At 65.2% G+C, this 19593-nt stretch overlaps 2 protein-coding genes across 3 annotated transcripts; one reads left to right on the top strand and one right to left on the bottom strand.

Annotated features, from left to right (window-relative positions):
• Positions 1-1173: 1173 nt before the first annotated feature.
• On the bottom strand, positions 1174-4504 carry BABAM1 (BRISC and BRCA1 A complex member 1). Of its 2 annotated transcripts, none has more exons than XM_054175250.1 (8): positions 4184-4504; positions 3569-3627; positions 3190-3310; positions 3027-3105; positions 2606-2630; positions 2254-2383; positions 2045-2140; positions 1174-1377 (listed from the first exon to the last, which is right to left on the bottom strand). In XM_054175250.1, exons 1-8 carry the CDS (start codon positions 4475-4477, stop codon positions 1177-1179), a joined length of 1005 nt encoding a protein of 334 aa, XP_054031225.1. In that variant the 5' UTR covers positions 4478-4504; the 3' UTR covers positions 1174-1176. The 2 variants fall into 2 exon arrangements, with proteins under 2 accessions (XP_054031225.1, XP_054031224.1); XM_054175249.1 differs by having other exon boundaries at positions 2054-2140; positions 4184-4499.
• A 2532-nt stretch (positions 4505-7036) lies between these two features.
• Positions 7037-19450, top strand: LOC104308341 (uncharacterized). The gene is made up of 19 exons (XM_054175454.1): positions 7037-7239; positions 7624-7844; positions 7934-8034; positions 8111-8241; positions 8312-8539; positions 8639-8743; positions 8843-8949; positions 9098-9238; positions 9328-9422; positions 9613-10174; positions 10256-10487; positions 10653-10844; positions 10934-11025; positions 11112-11234; positions 11867-12159; positions 14036-14127; positions 15277-15647; positions 18763-18913; positions 18965-19450. The coding sequence occupies exons 1-19, from the start codon at positions 7231-7233 to the stop codon at positions 19448-19450; spliced, it is 3732 nt and encodes a 1243-aa protein (XP_054031429.1). The 5' UTR covers positions 7037-7230.
• Positions 19451-19593: the final 143 nt, after the last annotated feature.

Raw genomic sequence — 19593 nt, 5'->3', positions numbered from 1 at the left:
CCCCCCGCCCCAGTGCAATGTCCCGGTGTCCCCCCCCATCCCGGTGCAATGTCCCGGTGTCCCCCCCGCCCCGGTGCAATGTCCCGGTGTCCCCCCCGCCCCGGTGCAATGTCCCGGTGTCCCCCCCCGCCCCGGTGCTGGCCCCGCCCCTCCCGTTCGAATTCCCGCGCGTGCAGCCCAGCGCCACCTTATTGGCTATCAAGGCGACCAATAGCAGGCGGCCGATGGAAGCCGTACCCATTATCCCCGTCAACGCGCCAGCGCCCCCTAGTAGCTTGCGCCGGAACCGCATCCGTGCGCCCAATAACCGCCCCAGCACCGCGGTGCTCCCAGTAAGCGCCCTAGGGCTCCCAGTACCCTACACTGGAACCTCCCAATGCTCCCCGTAACAGCATCAGCATTCCCCCCAACCGCATCAGTGCTCCCAGTAGCTGCACCACCACCACCACCCAGTCCTCCCAGTAGCTGCACCAGTGTTCCCAGTACCCTGCACTGGAGCTCCCCAATGCTCCCCGCAGCAGCACCAGCGCTCCCAGCGGCCCGCGCCGGCACTGGTGTGCTTCCAGTCACAGAATCAGCACTGCCCAGTGCCTCCCAGTGCTTTGCAGCAGCTGCCCAGCGCCACCCAGTGCCCCGCACTGGCATGGCACAGTGCTCCCAATGCCTCCCAGGGCTTTGCCCGTTCTCCAGTGCCTCCCAGCGCTCTGCACCAGCTCCTCAGAGCCTCCCAGTGCCCTGCACTGGCATTGCATAGTGGCCTGCACAGCACTCCCGGTTACTGCAGCAGCACTCCCAGTGTCCCGCACCAGTGCCTCCCAGTACCCTGCAGCAGCACCACCCAGTGCCTCCCAGTCCTCCGCACCACCACCTCCCATCACTCCACCCCACACAGTGGCCAGAGCCCCAGGGCTACCCTGGGTACCTAGTTGCCCCTCAGGCTCCACACACCAGCACCCTTGCACACACACACACCAGCACAAGACCCCTTGCCCCAGTGGCCGGGTGGGGACCAGGGCAACATCTCCCTAGACACCCCCAGCAAGGAGCTGTACCACCACCAGTTCAGGAACACACATCTCTCTTTCCCCATCCCAGTTAACCCCAGTTGGCCACCACTCCCCAGCCAGCCCCTCCCCATGGGGCTCAGAGGGTGGCTTTAACCTCGGGGGGGGGGGCTCAGACGGTGGCCTCGATCTCGGGGGGCTCATCCTCCTCCAGCAGCCCATAGGCTGCATGGCTCTGGAAGGGTCGTTGCAGGGGGTGGGCCAACAGCTTGGCCATGCAGTTGTGGAGCTCCACTGCTGGACCTGTCAGTGACACCTCGTACTTGTAGTTGGTGCCTTTGGTGTCCAGGCTGCTGAAGAAGCTGTACATCTCCTGGTGGGGACACAACCATGGGCAGCAGGTGACATACAGACAGCCCCCACCCCAGTGAGGGGACAGCTCCTGCTGTGTTTACACAGAGCCCCAGCGTGGTGAGGTTGGAAGGGAGCAATGGAGATCATCCAGCCCAACCCCCCCTGCTCCAGCAGGGCACCTACAGCACCTTGCCCAGGAGCACAATGCCCGGGGGGGGGTTGGAAGCTCTCCACACCAGGAGCCTCCACAACCTCTCTGGGCAGCCTGCTCCAGGCTCCAGCACCCTCACACCAAACAACTTTCTCCTCCTGCTCAGATGGAACCTTCTGGGTTCCAGTTTGTGCCCCTTGGCCCTTGTGCTGTCCCTGGGCACCACTCAGCAGAGTCTGGCCCCAGCCTCTTGCCCCTGACACATCCTTTGGCTCTTGCTGAGCATTGCTCAGCTCCCCTCTGGGGCTGCTCTTCTGCAGGCTCTCAGCCCCAGGGCTCTCAGCCTTTGCTCCTCACAGAGCTGCTCCAGGCCCCTCAGCAGCTCTGCAGCCTGCACTGGACTCTCCCCAGCAGCTCCTTGGCTCTCTTGAGTGGGGGAGCCCAGAACGGGCCCCAGACTCCAGACATGGCCTCCCTAGGGCAGAACAAAGCGGGAGAAGACCCTCCCTCAACCCTCTGGCCACAATCTTCTTACCTTACTTACCTTCCAGCTCATCTCATCCTCCTTCTCCTCCACCCCATTGTGGATGTAAACCACATCGAAGAAGAAGTAAGGACACTGCAGCATCTTCTGCAGGAGGAGAAGATGGCAAATGGCACCAGGAAGCTCTTTCCAGGATGGACCCAGAGCCACCAAGAGGTGGGGCAAGGAAAGGGAACTGGTTGGGGGGGGTCCAAACAAACCTTCATCTGCTCTGACATGGAGAACTGAGGCTGGCAGCCTGGGCGGCCGAAGACCAGGATGGTCCTGACCACATAGGGGGGTGGGATGGTCTGGACGTTCTCTGTCACTGGCAGCTCAATCTTCTGCTGGCTGTGCTGGGAGGATGGGGGCAGCTCAAGGACAATCTCCTCCCCAACCCCCAAGCCCCACCATGACCTCCCCACTTCATTAAATCACATCCCAACAGCTCTGGGCTGGCACTGGCAGAGCAGCAGCCCCCACCCCACTTCAACCTCTCTTGGGGCTGAAGGCTCCTAACACCCCCCTGCCAAGCAGCACCCATGGGTCCCCCCCTGGCCCAGCCCTACTCACATCAGGTTGAAGAGTCCTTCCAGATCTGCAAGGCCCAGGTAAGGACTGATCCTGGCACACTGAGCCCTGCCTATACCCAGAGCCGGTGACCAGGCTGGCACCACGGCACCCAGGGAGCTCCCACCAAGGGAGGGGATGGACCAAAGTGGGGAGAAAACACCAAGAAATGGGTGTCTGGGGGGGGGGGCTGGGCTTGGTGGGATCAGGGCTTCAATCCTCCAACCTCAACCACTACTCAGTGCTGCAGCCAGCTTGGCTGTGCCAGGGATGCCAACGAGGCCACGGATCTGCTGCCAGCTGCGGGCAGCAGGCCTGGGGGGACACTGTTTGCACCCAAACAACCTCCCCCCACCAACATGCACCCAAGGGACCCTGCAAGGTCCCAGGGCCCCCTGTCCCAAGCCCACAGGGGGAGGGATACTGAAGGACTTGCAGACGACAGTCTCCAGGTCGTAGAGGCAGCTGCAGACCTCGCGGGGGTCCGAGGTGAACCCTGAGAGCTGAGAGGAGTTGGGGTGAGGGGGGAGGGGAGGGTGGGCATTGTCCCCACCCCCAGCCCTGGTCCCTGTCCCCATCCTGCTCACCCAGGTGGCATCGTTGTTGACCACCACCAGGGCAAACTCGTGGCACTTATCGATCTTGTGCTTGGTCCTCACGAACATCTCGATCATCTTCTGGGAGATGTTCAGGGCGTTGGTCTTGGACCTGCCGGGGGGGACACAGCTCAGCAGGAACCAGTGTCCCCCCCAGGCTCCCCGCAGTGTCCTTCCAATGTCTCTCCAGTGCCTCCCCAGTGTCCCTCCAGTATTCCTCCAGTGTCCCTACAGTGTCTCTCCATTGTCCCCCTAATGTCCCCACCATGTCCTCCGGTGTCCCCACAGTGTCCCCCCAGTATCCCTACAGTGCCCCCCCAGTATCCCCACCCCAGGGCCAGCTCGGCCAGCAGCAACCCCGACCACCTACCCATTGAAGGACTCCAGTTTGGGCAGTGCCATCTCCTCAGCCAGGTCCAGGCAGATGATCTGTGGGAACCGTGGAGGTGTTTGGGTTGCCAGAGATCAGACCATGGAGTCCAGCCCTGAACCAGCACTGCCCCAGGGCACCACCACCCCACGGCCCTCAGCACCACAGCTCCAGGGCTCTGAAACTCCACCACTGCCCTGGGCAGCCTGGGCCAGGCCTGGACCAGCCTCAAGAGGCAGAAATTGTTCCTCATGGCCAAGCTGAACCTTCCCTGGGGCAACTTGAGGCCATTTCCTCTTGGCCTGTTGCTTGTCCCTAGGCAGCAGAGCCCAACCCCAACCTCCCTGCGGCCTCCCCTCAAGGAGCTGCAGAGAGCAATGAGGTCTCCCTCAGCCTCCTCTCCTGCACACTGCCCACCCCCAGCTCCCTCAGCTGCTCCTCCCCAGCCCTCCTCTCCAGACCCTTCCCTGGACCTGCTCCAAACCCCTCAGTGTCCTTCCGGGAGTGAGAGACCCAAACCTGACCCCAGGGGTGCAGGGCAAGAGCCGCAGCCGAGCCCACCACATGCCCACCCCTCGGTGCCAGGGCTGTGCCACCCTCCCTGCAGCCACTCACCACCTTCTCAGGGCAGTTCACCCGCGGCGTCTTGACCTGGACCTCGGTGTGGGGCACGGGCCCGGGCCAGGCGGTGCCGTCGGGCACGGCGGTGCCCTGGGGGCTGTCGTCGGCGCTGGCCGCCTCGCCCTCCCCCTCGCTGCGGTTGCCCACGCTGGCCTGGGCGCTCAGCGCCCGGTCCTCAGCACCCTCGGGGTTGGAACGGGTCCTGGGCCGCGGCTCTGCCGCCTTCTCCTCCTCCTCCTCGGCGGCGCTGCCGGGCTCCGAGGTGTCCATCACGCAGCCACGCTCCATGGTGCCAACGGGGACCGATGCCAGGGGGCTGCAGGGTGCCAGTGCTGCCGCTGCCAGCCGCCCTCCAGCTTCCCTGCTCTGTGTGCCCCTTGCTCCTCTGCCCCCTGCCTCACCTCCCACCCTGCACACTGAGCCCATGCCCCTGCCCCGCTCCATGCACCCCCTGCCCTCTGCCCCCCCATCACTCCCTGCCACACCCCCCCCCCCCCCCCGCCCATGGAGCCCCGGACCCACGTGCCCCCCCCCCCCCCCCAACTCTGTGCACCCCCTGCCCACGCAACACCTGCCCTGTGCCCCCCACGTGCCTCCATACCCTCCCTGCCCTGTGCCCCCCCCTACTTTATGCACCCCCTGCCCACGCACTCCCTGCCCTGCGGTCTCCACTTTGTGCCCCCCCCCGCCCACGCACTCCCTGCCCTGTGCCCCCCCAACTTTGTGCCCTCCCCGCCCACGCGGCCCCTGCCCTGTGTCCCCCCACACTTTGTGAACCCCCTGCCCACGCAGCCCCTACCCTGCGCCCCCCACTTTGTGCATCCCCTGCCCACGCAACCCCCTGCCCTGTGCCGCCCCATTCAACCCCTACCGCGGTCCCCACCCTGCCCCACGCAACCCCTTGCCCCGTAGCCCTCCCCCCCCTGCCCCCAGCTCCCCTCCGGTACCGGGCACCCCCCCGGCGCGCGCTCACCGCTCCCGGCCGCACGCGCCCCGCCCGGTACCGCCGGGAAACGGCGTCGCGCGAGGGCTGCTGGGATTTGGAGTTCCCGGAGCACCGACCGGGCACGAAGGGGGCAGGAAAGGGGTGCCCCCGGCACCCAGCACCCCGAAACCACGCCTGTCCACTGCCCCTGGCACTCATAGCCCTCCCTGCACCCCAAATATCCACGAGCACCCCCCCCGCACCCATATGACCCCCCCTGCACCCCAAATATCCACGAGCAACCCCCCCGCACCCATATAACCCCCCCTGCACCCCAAATATCCATGACACCCCCCTGCACCCATATAACCCCCCCTGCACCCCAAATATCCATGACACCCCCCCCGCACCCATATAACCCCCTCTGCACCCCAAATATCCATGAGCAACCCCCCCGCACCCATATGACCCCCCCTGCACCCCAAATATCCATGAGCAACCCCCCCGCACCCATATGACCCCCCCTGCACCCCAAATATCCATGACACCACCCCGCACCCATATGACCCCCCCTGCACCCCAAGTATTCATAGGCACTTCCCTGCACCCTAAATATCCATGGGCACACACACCCCCCGCACCCATGCACTATTCTCTTGCACCCCTGCTGCACCCCAAATCCCCCCTGCAGCACCTAAACACCCATGTGTGGCACCCTCCGCACCCCAAACGTCTCCCTGCAGCACCCCAAGCCCACATCCACTGCCCCCCTGCACCCCAAATACTCTTTTGCACCCCAAACATCCCCTGCAGCACCCCAAACACATATCCACTGCCCCCCTGCACCCCAAATCCCCTCTGCAGCACCCCAAACACATATCCACTGCCCCACACACCCTAAAAACCTTTTGCACCCCGAATACCCCTCTGCAGCACCCCAAGCCCACATCCACTGCCCCCCTGCCCCCCAAATACTCTTTTGCACCCCAAACATCCCCTGCAGCACCCCAAACACATATCCACTGCCCCCCTGCCCCCCAAATCCCCTCTGCAGCACCCCAAACACATATCCACTGCCCCACACACCCTGAAAACCTTTTGCACCCCGAATACCCCTCTGCAGCACCCCAAACCCACATCCACTGCCCCCCAAATCCCCTTTGCACCCCAAATCACCTCTGCAGCACCCTAAAACCACCCCTCCGTGCACCTAAGCACCCATGTACAGCCCCCTCTGCCCCTCAAACTTCCCCTGCAGCACCCTAAACCCACATCTACTGCACCCCAAATCCCCTTTGCATCCCAAACTTCCCCTGCAGCACCCTAAACCCACATCTACTGCACCCCTGCACCCCAAATCCCCTTTGCATCCCAAACTTCCCCTACAGCAACCCCAAAACCACATCTACTGCCCCTCTGCACCCCCAAATCCCCTTTGCACCCCCAAACACCCACCCACTGTTCCCGCAGCACCCCCTGATACACCCCTGCCCATCCCTTCACACCCCAAATATCCACACACTGCCCACAGCACCCGGGGCTGGCCCCCTCCATGCCCTGCCCACCTTATGCCACACCTCTCAGCACCCCCAAACTCTCATGCCTGCTCTTGCACCCCCAAATGTGCCCCCCCAAAACAGCTCCAGGAGATGCTGGAGGCTGCCTGCAGCCCCTCCTCGCCCTGGGGGGGAGGGAGCCTGGGCACAGGGGGGAGGGTGCAGCGTGGGGCCAGGGTGCCACGGGGCAGAGTGGGAAGGGTAGGTTTTGGGGGGCAGACACCCCCCCCCCCCAAATGGTTTTGTGTCCCCCCCCTCAACCCCCCCAGATGGCTTTGTCACCCCCCCGGGCGTGGGGCAGCGCAACGGTTAAGTGGAGGAGGCTGCACCGGGGCCGCTGAGGAAGAGGAAATCAGGGCAGGAACAAGGACAAGGGAAGGGCCCAGGACAGGGGCTGGAAGGATCCGGAAGGTGCTGGGAGGTGCCAGGAGTCATCCTCTTTCTCCCCCTCCCCCCACCCCTTGCAGGGTTGTGGCAGCAGAACGACCCCCCGGGAGCAGGGCGCCGGCGACGGGCACCGGCTGGCACGAGGTGTCGACAGCGGGCAGCAGGTGGTGAGGATGGAGAAGGTAAAAGTTGAGGGCTGTGTGGCATGGGCACTGCCAAGGGTTGGCCCTGTGGGGCTGTCTCCTTGTGCCACCCATGGGCATCACCCGAGCGTGGGCACCCTTGGCTGTGCTGTGGTGTGGCAGTGCCAGATGCTGCCCGGCCCTGGCTCCAGGGAGCAGGATGAGACTGCAGCCACCTCAGCACCCTTGGCCCTGCTGTGCCATGGTGTGGCAGTGCCAGATGCTGCCCAGCCCTGGCTCCAGGGAGCAGGATGAGGAGACTGTGGCCCATCAAATGGTGACCAAGCCCCAGCCCAATCCTGGCAAATCCCAGGGGGTGCCAACCCCTCTGTCCCCTGGTGCCAGCTAGCGCCAGGATGGGTGGACATCCCCCTGTGCCCACAGCTCCCACAACCCTCACCGGCTGAGGAGGATGAGGATGAGGAGAAGGATGATGAAGAGGAGGATGATGATGAGGAGGAGAAGGATGATGAAGAGGAGGAGGATGAGGAGATGGTGGGGGGCACTGAGGGCATCCTGCACTACGAGCAGCACCTTGCCAGGCTGCTGGCCACGGTGGCACAGCTGCACCGGAGAGCTGAGCAGCTGCAGCACCGAGCAGGCAGGTACCAGCACCTGGCACCTGGCACTTGGAGGGCACTGGGGACCATCACCTCCCTGTCCCTCTCCATCTCTGCTCTTCACCACCCCGCAGGGAGGATGAGGAGGTTTGGGAGGGCACTGCCAGCCCCACTGCTGCCAGCCCGCAGCCTCAGTGCCTTGATGGCAAACTCGAAGGTGGCACTGGTCTGGAAGGTGGGTGCATCATGCTGTGCCATGCCATGCCATGCCAGCATCTCAGTGACCTGACCTTGGCCACCTTCCCTCTCCCCAGCCCCTGGCCCCGACCTCTTTGCCGCCCTGCAGCACGCAGTGAGCTCCCTGGAGCGCGCTGTCTTCTCCCGGCACCGCCGGGCACCGCCGCAGCCTTTGCCCGGGGAGGAGTGGGCACGAGCGGCCAAGGTGAGCCACGCCAGCACGGCCGGCCCCTGCCAAGGAGATGGGCACTGGCTGACCAGCTCCATCTTCCCAGAGCCTGGAGGAGCTGGACCGGGCACCGTGCTGGGCTGGGAGGCCGGTGTGCCATGGCCCGGAGGATGGAGGGGGCGAGGGGCCGCTGGCAGAGGAGGCGGCGGTGGCAGCGGCGTTGGCCAGGAATGTGGCACTGAGGGCGGCCCTGGGGCGCAGGGAGGAGGAGCTGTGCCAGGCCGAGGACTCCCTGCGGGCGCTGCGGGGGGACCGCGACCGCCTGCAGCGGAAGGTTGGTGCTGGGGGCATGGCGCAGGGGTGGGACCTGGGGGGCACTGCCCTGCTCCAGCCCTAGGGCTGCCGCCAGGACTCAGCTTGGTGCTTGGCACAGGTGCAGGACCTGCGAGATGCTCTGTGCAGGCTGGAGGAGCCAGAGGGCTCTGGCAGTGACACCCCTGGGCCTGGCACCCCCTTGGCACAGTCCCAGCTGCTCCTGGTGAGTGTGGAGCCGGGCTGGGCTGTGGCAGTTAGGGTTGGGTGGCCTCGATGGGTGGCATCCTGCTCCGGTGCCACTCTCTGCTTGTCCCCTCTGCAGGACCAACCCCAGGGCCACGACAGTGCTCAGCCCCACGCCCCCCTGTCCCCCCAACCCTCTGAGGGTGCCAGGCGGGAGCAGGAGGAGCGGGCACGACAACTGCAGGGGTGAGTTGTGAGTGTGCCCCCACAGCACCCCCAAACCCCCAACCTAAACCCCCCCAACCCCCAACCCCACCCCAGGGGCTGCCAAGATTTCACCAGAGGGGAAACTGAGGCAGGCTGCTGGTTGCCGGCGGGTGCTGGCGGTGCCCAGGTGCCTGGCACGGCTGCAGGAGGCGAACCGGGCACTGGCAGGTGCCCTGCAGGACTGCAAGAGCGAGGCAGAGAGGCTCAGCATGGTGCTGGGCCAGCACGAGGCCCGCAGCACCGCCCTGCGCCTGGCACTGCGCTGCAGGTGGGCACAGGGGCAGGGAGAGGGGCACGGGCAGGGGGGAATGCTGCTGGCAGTGCCAGGCTGAGCCCTCCCCCCCCTTCTCCCTGCAGCGAGCGCTGTGGGGGGGCCTACGCAGCCCTGCTGGAGCTGGTGCGGGGGAAGAGGAGCAGGGAGCAGGATGGGACCCGCGGGGGTGAGGGGGGAGGTGGGGGGAGTTCATGAGGGGAGGTACTGGGGGCATACTGGGGAGGTGATGGGGAGGACACTGGGGAGATACTGGGGGGCTGATGGGGGATACTGGGAGGGGATACTGGGGAGCTATCAGAGAGGATGCTGGGGGATACTGGGGAGCTGATGGGGAGGACACTGGGGCATACTGGGGAGGTATCAGGGAGGATACTGGGGGGATACTGGGGAGGTGATGGGGGATTCTGGAAGGGGATCCTGGGAATTCCATGGGAAGGATGTTGTGGAGTTCATGGGGAGGATACTGGGCAGTCTGTGGGGTATCCCTGTGGCCATACTGGGGAGTTCTCAGGGAGGATCCTGGGGGGTGCTTGGGAGTTTGTGGGGACTACACTGGGGGGATACTGGGAAGGTCCTGAGGAGGATGCTGGGGAGGTACTGGGGAGTTCATGGGGAAGATGCTGGAGGATACTGGGGGATGCTGGGAGGATGTAGTAGGAGGGATGCAGCTGGATGCCCAGGGGATACTGCAGGGTTATCAGGATGCAGGAAGGATGCTGGGGACCTCTTAGTCCCCAGTCCAGTCCCTGTGGGCACATACTGGGGAGGGGCACCTGCCCCAGTGCCACCTGCCCCATGCCCAGGAGCTGGGGAAGAGCAGAGCCTGGGGCAGGGACAGGGATCCAGCCCCACACCCACGGAAGGGAGGCAGCTCCAGGATGGCGCAGAGACGGAGGTCCAGGAGGAGAGTGGAGACAGCAGACTGCAGAGGTACCCGGGAAGGAGAGCAGGGTGGGCACGATGCCAGGGCTGAGCTGTGCCTCTGTACCCACCCCAGCCCCATTCCCACAGCTTCCCAGCGCCCCTGGAGGAAGGAGCCCTGCGGGAGCACATCCGCCGGCTGCGCACGGAGCAGGCGGCCCTGGAGGCATCTCTGCAGGATGCCCCAGCCCCCACCAGCACCCACCGCAGCCAGGATGCCCGAACCAGGGCTGAGAGGGCGCTGCAGGACGCCAGGGACCTCCTGCCCGGCTGGAGGAGGCCGGAGAAGGCTGAGCTGCTGCAGGACTTGGCAGTGCTCAAGGTGAGATCTTGGGGTGGGGGAGGACACTTCGATCCTTCCTGGGTTCTCTGCGGGGTCCAGGCTTTGGGCAGAGCAGCCAGGAGAAGGGAGGGAGTGGAACTGGGCAGGGTGCTGGGGCCGTGCCTCAGTTTCCCCTGCCCAGTGGTGATGGCACCACCCTGCCAGGAGGCCATGGCTGACCTGAAGACTCGGCTGCAGCTGGCACAGAGGGAGAAGCGAGGGCTGGAGGTGCTGGTGGCCGGGCAGGGACCACGCGAGGCTGCCCTGTGCTTGCTGCTCCAGCACCTGCAGCAGGAGCAGGATGGGGACCACAGCCACCCCCCCAGCTCCCCCAGCAGCTCCAGCAGCAGTGAGGAGGTAAGGAGCACCCTGACCTTCCCATGGAGACCCTCCATGGGCCCCGGGGGGCCTCCCCGGGGGGCAGGACCCACAGCCAACCTCTGCAGGATGCCCCAACCGCTCACGTGGGAGCAGCAGCTGCCCAGCACCCTCCGGACCCAGAGCAGATGAGGGACGAGCTGCTCCGTACCCTGACCAGGTAAGAGCCTCCCTGGTGTGCCCAGTCCCGTGGTGGCAGCACTGGCAGCCTCTGGGGTGCCCTGGCTGCCATGTGGCTGTCCCCAGGCTGCAGGAGCTGCATGCCCAGGCGCAGACCCTGGTGCTGTCCCTGGAGCAGAGCGTTGCCAGCAGCCGTGCCCAGCAGGTGCAGCGTGCCACCATCACCAGAGAATTCTTTCATGCTCACAGGTGGGCAGCAGACACCCCAAAATGCAACATCTCCCCTCCTGAATGCCCCCCCCCAAACCACAGTGGCATCCTGCACGTCCTGCCCCAGGTGCCTGATGCCCTCCTGGCACACCCCAAGAATGCTGCCCTGTCTGCCACACCCCAAAGCTGTGGTGGCATCCTTCACACCCCTAATGCAAGGTCCCTTCCTGGGCACCCCAAACCCATGCTCCTTCCCTGCCCCTCAGTCATGATCCCTCCTGCCTGTGTCGTCCCCTTGGTCCCCTCTGTGCCCTTGATCTCCTTGGCCCTCTGGGTCCCTTCGGTGTCCTGGTCCCCTCACTCCCTTGGGTCTCCTGGGTGCCCTTTGTTCCCCTCAGTCCCTTGGGTCCCCTTGGTCCTCTGGATCCCCTCAGTTCCCTTCATTCCCTCACTCCCTTGGGTCTCCTGGGTGCCCTTTGTTCCCCTCAGTCCCTTGGGTCCCCTTGGTCCTCTGGATCCCCTCAGTTCCCTTCATTCCCTCACTCCCTTGGGTCTCCTGGGTGCCCTCGGTGCCCTTGTTCCCCTCACTCCTTTGGGTCCCCTGGGTCCCCTGGGTCCTGTCAGTGCCCTCGGCCCCCTCAGTGCCCGGGGTGCCCGGGCGGGGTGCTGAGCGTGGCCCCCGCAGCGCCCTGGCCCTGGGGTACCGCAGTGCCCGGCGGAAGCAGGCAGCGCAGCTGCGCCAGCTGGAGGCACAGGCAGGAGCCCTGCGCAGGCAGCATGCCCGGCGGGAGCAGGCCCTGGCCCACAGGCTGCACACCCTGGAGCAGGGGAGAGCCAGCAACGAGACCTTCATCTAGGGACCCCTCGACACCCCCAGATATCAATCCCCATCCCCCCTGCCTACACCAGCAGGTGCCTGCTGTGTCCCCACGGAGAATAAAGCAGCGATGCCCCCAGCCCCGGCGTGCTTTGGCTTTGGGGGGGGGACAGGGGGAGGACTTTGGGACGGGGCGGGGGGGTCTTTGGGGTCAGGCAGCTGAAACCAACCCCCCCCCCAGCTTGGCTCATCCCAGGAACAAAGGCCATCCTGTGCCCCCGGGCCACCACTGCTATCTCCAGATGAAGCCATTTCGTTAGCCCTGACGTGGGATCAAAGGTGACAGCGGTGGCCGTGCCGGCCGGGGCCATCCATATTCAGGAGGGAAGAGGAGCAGTGACCCCGCACCGAGGGCACCCAGGGAATGAGGGGCAGGGGGCGGCGTGGGGAGGGCAGGGGGCGGCGTGGGGAGGACGACGACGCCTGGCAACGAGGCTGTGCCTGGGGGGGATGCCGTGGGGAGCAAGGGGGAGAGGCTAAGTCCATCAGTCTGAACCCTGGATAATGGGATCCAGGATGGGGGGCAAGGGGGAGTGTGGGGCTGGGGGGAAAAGGGGTGTAGGGCTTGGGGTAAGGGCGTGTGGGACCAGGGGGGAAAAGGTGTGTGGGGCTGGGGGGGAGGAGTTGTGGGGCTGGGGGAGAAGCATGTGTGGGGCTGAGGAGGAAAGGGTGTGTGGGGCTGGGTGGGGGGAAAGGGTATGTGGGGCAGTGGGGTGGCATGGGGCAGTGTGGAGTGATGTGGGGCAGTGTGGGGTGATGTGGGGTGGGAATGGGGCAGTGTGGGGTGGCGTGGGGCAGTGTGGGGCTGCGGGGGCTATTTCTAGGCTAAAATGAGGCCTGAGCCTCCCCTGAGAGCCCCTGCAGAGAGGGTCAGGGCTCAGGGGATCAATATCCAGAGCTGGGGCGATGGGAAAGGCAGGGAGAGGGCTGCAGGGGTGTGGGAATTTGGGGGTGCAGGGATGTAGGGCAAGCATTCAGGGCTGCAGGGATGTAGGGCACGGCTGCAGGGCTGTGGGAATTCAGGGCTGCAGGGTAGGGATGCAGAGAAGTGGGGATCCAGGGAAAGGATGCAGGGATGCAGGGCAGGGACACGGATGCAGGGATGCAGAGGAGGGATGCAGGGATGCAGGGTCATGGGGGTGCAGGCACACAGAGATGCAGAGCAAGAATGCAGGCATGTGGGGGCTGCAGGGCAGGGCTGCAGGGCTGCAGAGCAGGGATGCAGGGATACAGAGCAGGGATGCAGGGATGCAGCTGACTCCTGGAGCTGGCAGTGCCCTCTGTCCCTGGAGCCCTTCCAAACAGTGTCCCCAGAGGCAGTGGGGACTGGATGGAAGGAGATCCCCAGGGATCAGCCCCAGTATGGAATGGGAGCACTGGTGCCACGTAGCCAGGCCTGGATCGGTGCCATATGCCCAGCAGGAGTGGCACATCCTTGTGCCCAGACACCAGAGCAAGGGACGCTGCCCATGCTGCCCTGTGCCAGGCTCCGGTGGTGCCTGCTGGGGCCAGATCCGCTCGGGGCGGGGAGGGGTCCCGGGGGCTGTGGGGGTGAGGGGGGGTGTGTGAGAGGCTGACCCCCAGGTTGAAGGTCAGGGCTCGGCGCTCAGACCTCTTTTCAGATTCAAATGGGTTCCTGGGGGCTTTGTGCGGGGTCAGGCTCCACCGAGAGCCGCATGAAAGGGCCGGGGCGGCCTCGACCCTGGGTGCTGGGAGGAGGAGGAGGAGGAAGCGGAGGAGGAGGAGGAGGAGAAGGAGGAGGAGGGGGGCAGGCAGGACCCTCTGCTACCCCCACTCCGGCTGGAGGGGTCCCTGCTGCACATCCTACTGACCCTGGTGCCAAATCAAGGCATCAGCAGGGATGGGGTGAGCCAGGCTGCGGTGTCCCTCAGCGGTGCCCGGTGGCTGTGGGGGGCATTCAGGGTGGGCTGATGTGGCCCCTGGCTCCCTGCCGCTGCGCCAGGCTCGGCCTTGCTGCCCGCCTTGGCACACCCTGAGTCTTTGCCAAGGACAGAGCGTGCCATGAGCTCAGGGAGTGGAGCCGGGGGCCCCTTGGTACCCTGCTGCCTGCCAGGCTGCCAAGCACAGCACAGGGCAGTGTGGTTAAAGCATGGCACAGCATGACACAGCAGAGCACAAAGCAGCATGGCACAGCATGGCATGGGGCAGCAGGGCACAGGGCAGCATGGCACAGAACGGCACAGGGCAGGAGGGTGGCTGGGGGTGGCAAGCCCCCTCCCTTGCTTTGCCTGCTGCTCCCCCCCCCGTGCACCCACAAACCTGCAGCTCCCCAGGGGGGGCTCCATGTGCCAGTCCACGGTGCCACCATTCCTGCCCACTCCCTGCCTCAGTTGCTCCCTCTGTGGATTGCAGCAGCTCCCCCAACCCCCCCGCCCCCCAGCACCCCCTTCCCTGGGAAAGCAGCTCCTGGGGGGAGGGGGCCTGCAAAACCCCCTCTGGGCAGGGGCCAAGGCGTGCTGAGGCCGGGGGCCGGGGGGGGGTCAGGGAGGCAAAGGCAGCAGGGGAGCAGCTGGGAACAACTGGGAGCAATGGGAGCAGGGAAGGGCCCCCCTGGGAGGGAGTGTCCGGCTGTGCCTGGGTGGGATCTGATATCCCAGGATCTGATATCCCGGGAATGCAGGGCAAGGGCAGGGAGTGGCCTTGGGGAAGCTGGGGGGGGGAGGGGACACCGGGGACAAGGGGGGGTGGGGTCTGCTTCAGCCTCTCCGCAGGGCTGGGAGTAAAACTATGGCATCGGGGGGGCGAAACTATCTCACCGCGGGGGGCACGGCGGGGGGAGAGAGTCCACGTGTGCGTGGGCACCACCCCCCGCGTGGGGCTGCCTGTGCCCTGCATGGGCACAGAATGGGTGCTCCCTGCCCTAGACTCTGGGGCAGCTGTAGGGCACAGAGCCCTGCTGTGGGGCGCAGGGTTGTGCCGTGGGGTATGGAGCGATACCATAGGGCACAGAGTCCTGCCATGGGGTGCAGAACCGTGCCAGATGTGATGGCACCCAGCATTCTGGTGGTGCCAGCACCCAGCCCTCTGGTGCTACTGGCACCCAGTTCTGTTGTGCTGCCAGGAATCAGCTGTGTGGTGCCAGGGCCCAGCTCCCTGGTGCCCCTGGCACCCAGCTCTCTGGCAGTGCCACTATCCATCTCCCTGCTGCTGCTGGCACTCAGCTCTCCAGCGGCACAACCGCAGCCCCTGGCACGCTTCGGCGAGGTTCACTCCACCACCCCCCAGCCCAAAAACCCCTCGGGGGGGCAGCGGCTGCACCACTGCCACCCACCCATGTCCCGATACCCATCCTGGAGCCCTCTGCAAGCCCTGCTGGGCGCCTCTGCCATGCCAGAGCCTTGCCCGGGGGGCGTCGGGGGCGGGGGGGAAGGGGGAGGCGGGGGCGAGGTGGGGGTGGGCACAAAATGTGCCGGCAGCTCCCGGGGGCCCTTTTGTGCGGCGGAGGCAGCGGAGCAGGGCGAGGAAGGAGGAATTCCTCCGGAGATCAAACGCTGCGGCCAACTGGACACCGACGTCAAAACAAACCCGGCGGGGCCGGGCAGCGGCCGGGGGGGGTGGGTGGAGAGGATCCAATTCCCTCCTTTGTTCCCTGGATTATTATTTTTTTGCAGGGGGGCGAGAAGGAGGAGGAGGAGGCAGGGAAAGGGCCATAAATCACAGCCTGACAGAAGAGAAAGGAGAAGCCAAGCCGGCTGCAGGTGGCGGGGGGGGGGACAGACACCCCTCATAGCCGAGCTGGGAATCGCTCCCCCCCTCCCCCCCCAAAAAAAAATCTGTCCCCTTCCCAGTTGGCTTTGGCAGGCTGTGCTCCTCCACTCATGGCACTGGTGATGGATGGGCACCTCGGGGTGGCTGCCTTGGTGAGCAGGGATCCATGGAGCCCTGGAATGGGTTGGCTTGGAAGGATCCTTGAAGACCGTCCAGTGCCAACCACCCCCTGCCGTGGGCAGGGACACCTCCCACCAGCCCAGGTTGCTCGGCCTGGCCTTGGACACCTCCAGGGAGGGGGCAGCCACAGCCTCCCTGGTCTGAGATCCCTGCAGGCAGGAGGAAATGGAAGTTTTATTTCTGGCTGCAGCCTCAAGCCAGCCCCCAGCAGCTCCAGGCTGGGCGCTTGGGTGCAGCTTTTGACCTCCAGCCCATTCTGTTTCCCTCAAGCCCCACGGTGGGTTGGCAATGCCAAGCACGGTGGCATGAGGCACTGCGAGGGTCGCTCCCCTCAGCATCCTCCAAAGCAGGGAGCACAGCGTGGGGAGCCCCACGGGGAGAGTCCTGCACGCTGGGGGCCGGGGGAGAGGGACCCAGGCTGCCTGCGCCCCAGCTCCGCACCCTGCCCACTGGACTTTGCCCCCGCGAGTCAAGGTGAAAGCCACAGCGCCAGGAGACGGCAAGGCCACCGCGGCATGGCCAGGAGGAGAGTTTGGCCCCAGGGTGAAAGGCGAGGGCAGGGCGGCACCGCGGCGCTGCGCCCGGCCCGGCTCTCCCGGCAGCCTCCTTCCGGCACAGCCTGGTCCCTGTTAATGGTTAACAGGGTGGCAGCAGGATGGCACTGAGCACCCGCCACCAGCACCCACCACTGGCACCCACGACCACCATTCACACCAGCACCCACACCAGCACCCGCCACCAGCACCCACCACTGGCACCCACGACCACCATTCACACCAGCACCCACAGCCAGCAACCATGACTGGCACCCACCACCAGCACCCACGATCACCATTCACACCAGCACCCACACCAGCACTTGTGACCAGCACCCACCATCAGCACCCACGATCACCATTCACACCAGCACCCACAGCCAGCACCCACCACACCAGCACTCACCACTACACCACACCAGCACCCATGACCAAGCACCCAGAGCCCACCCCATCTCCCAGGACCAACTCATTAGCTCCTAGGTGTTCAACTCAATTAGCCTCATCAGAAAGCATTTTACAGGCAGCATCCAGCCCTTGGCCCCACCCCAGGGTGCTGCAGAGAGTGATGGCACCCAAGGGACACTGGGCACTACAGCAACACCCCATGGCACAGCCCTGGCATCACAGAATGGGTTGGGTTGGAAGGGACCTGAAAGATCATCCAGCTCCAACCCCCTGCCATGGGCAGGGACACCTCCCACCAGCCCAGGCTGCTCAAGGCCTCATCCAGCCTGGCCTTGAACATCTCCAGCGAGGGAACATCCACAGCCTCCCTGGGCAACCTGTTCCATACTGTCAACAATTTCTTCCTCATCCCCACTCTCAGTCTCTCCTCTCCCAGCTCAAAGCCATTGTTCCTCATCCTGGCACTCCCAGCCCTTGTCACAAGTCCCTCCCCAGCTCTCCTGCAGCCCCCTCATCATCTTTGTGGTCTCCTCTGCACCCTCTCCAACACTTCCATGTCCTTCTTGTGCTGGGAGCCCCCAGTGCTCCAGCCAGGGTCTCACCAGAGTAGGGCAGAGGGGCAGAATCCCCTCCCTGCCCTGTCCTGCTGCTCACACTGCCTTTGAAGCACCTGGCTAAGAGCTCCTGCATGAGAGGGCAGCTGAAGTCACCCAGGACTCTGCTCAAGATGCTGAATCATAGAATAGTTTTGGTTGGAAGAGCCCTCTGAGATCACCCAGACCAAGCAGCACCCCAACCCCACCACTAAACCATGGCCCCAAGGGCCATGGCCACATGGTCCTCAAGCACCTCCGGGCATGGGGACTCCACCACCTCCCTTACCACTCTTGCAGCAAAGAATTGTTCCTCCTCTCCAACCTAACCCTAACCCAATTGCAGGCCACTTCCTCTCCTTCTATCACCTGATCCTAGGGAGAAGAGAGGAGGAGGAGGAGGCCTCAGGCTTCCTCAGGCAAGGGGGCAGGGACCCCATTTTCATCCCTGACAACACCACAGCTGACTGCACAGCCCCGAGGAATGCATCCAAACGAGCATCCCAAGGCTGAAAGCTGAGCCAGGCACAGAGAACCAACTCCCTGCTTATCCAGCCTGGCCTTGAACAGCTCCAGGGAGGGGGCAGGAGATGGGGACATGCAGCCCTGTGGTGCTGCTGGTGATTAAAGATCCTGCTGGGATCAATGGGGAGAGGAAGGGATTTGCCAATGCCAGCAGCTTGGCCACGGGCCGGGCGTGGGGAATTGCTTCCCACCCTTCCACCACGGCCCCACGGCCACCAGTGGCATCACACCACGCTGGGAGGCAGCAGCCCAGCTGCCCAGAGGTCCTTGTCCCCCAGGGTGGTGTGGATCTACCCCACTGCCATCCCCTGGCAGCTTAGAGGTCACTTACTGGGGCACAGGGACAAGGATGGCAGCTGTACCCACAGCTTGTGCCATGGCCCAGCACCCCAGGCTTCCAGTGCCAGGGGCTCCCAGGACCAGAGGATCCTGGTACCAGGGGCTCCCAGGACTACAGGATCCTGGTACCAGGGGCTCCCAGGACTACAGGATCCTGGTACCAGGGGCTCCCAGGACTACAGGATCTTGGGACCAGGGGCTCCGAGGACCAGGGGCTCCGAGGACCAGGGGCTCCCAGGACTACAGGATCCCGGTACCAGGGGCTCCCAGAACCAGGGGCTCCAGGACCAGGGGACCCCAGGACCATGGGATCACTGTACCACAGGATCCCTGGACCACGGGATCCCTGGACCATTGGCTGCAGTACCGTGGGCTCCCAGTACCGTGGGCTCCCGGTGCCAGCAAAGCGCTGTGGTCCCCGAACGCCACCGGGCCACCTCCAGTGGCCGAACCACCCCGATGCTAGCCCAGGGCATCTCCCTGCCGCTAACCGGTACCGCACCGGGCTCATCCCCTCCTCCACCACAGCCGGTACCGCCGGTACCCCGAGCCCTTCCACCCTTTCTGCAATCCCGGTTACAGAGCGCACCCTGCCCCGCTCCGGTGCCTACCCGCTTCCCCCCGCCCTCCCCGGTACGCCGGCGAGGCCAGGGCCGGGGCCGGGGCCGGGGCAGGACCCGGCGAGCGGAAGGGGAGGAGGACGGGGAGGAGCATCCAGGGCGGCCACCGCGGCAGCGGCTGAACTTTGCTCTTTCACGGGAGGCGGGGAGAGAGCCCCGGGGCTCGGCGGAGCCGGTCCCGCCGGACCCGGACCGGCCTGAATGCAACGGCGGCGGCGGCGGAGCCCGTAAGGGGCGAGGGGCGAACCGGGGCAGCGCCGCCGCCTCTTCATCATCTTCCCCCTCCTCGTTCCCTGCCGGTACCAGAGGAACCACCGGAGGCCCCCCCTCCCCCCGCATGCAACCGAACCTCGGGACAGCCCCGGGGATGCTCCGCACCGAGCCCCTCTCCCGCCGCCCTAAAGTTTTCCCGTTAACGGGAAGGAGGGAGGGGAAAACCCTGGGATAAGGGGTTGGAGGAGGGGGGGGGGGAAGGCAAAAAACCCCCAACAACAACAACAACAACAAACAAACCAACCCCCCCTAAAAAAAAAGACCCAAAATAACCCAAAGCCATCGTCACCCCCCCAAAAATAACCCGAACCCCAAACC

This window comes from Dryobates pubescens, chromosome 31, assembly GCF_014839835.1.
Source record: "Dryobates pubescens isolate bDryPub1 chromosome 31, bDryPub1.pri, whole genome shotgun sequence".
Taxonomy (NCBI): domain Eukaryota; kingdom Metazoa; phylum Chordata; class Aves; order Piciformes; family Picidae; genus Dryobates; species Dryobates pubescens.
This window is presented reverse-complemented; position numbering and strand designations above follow the sequence as displayed.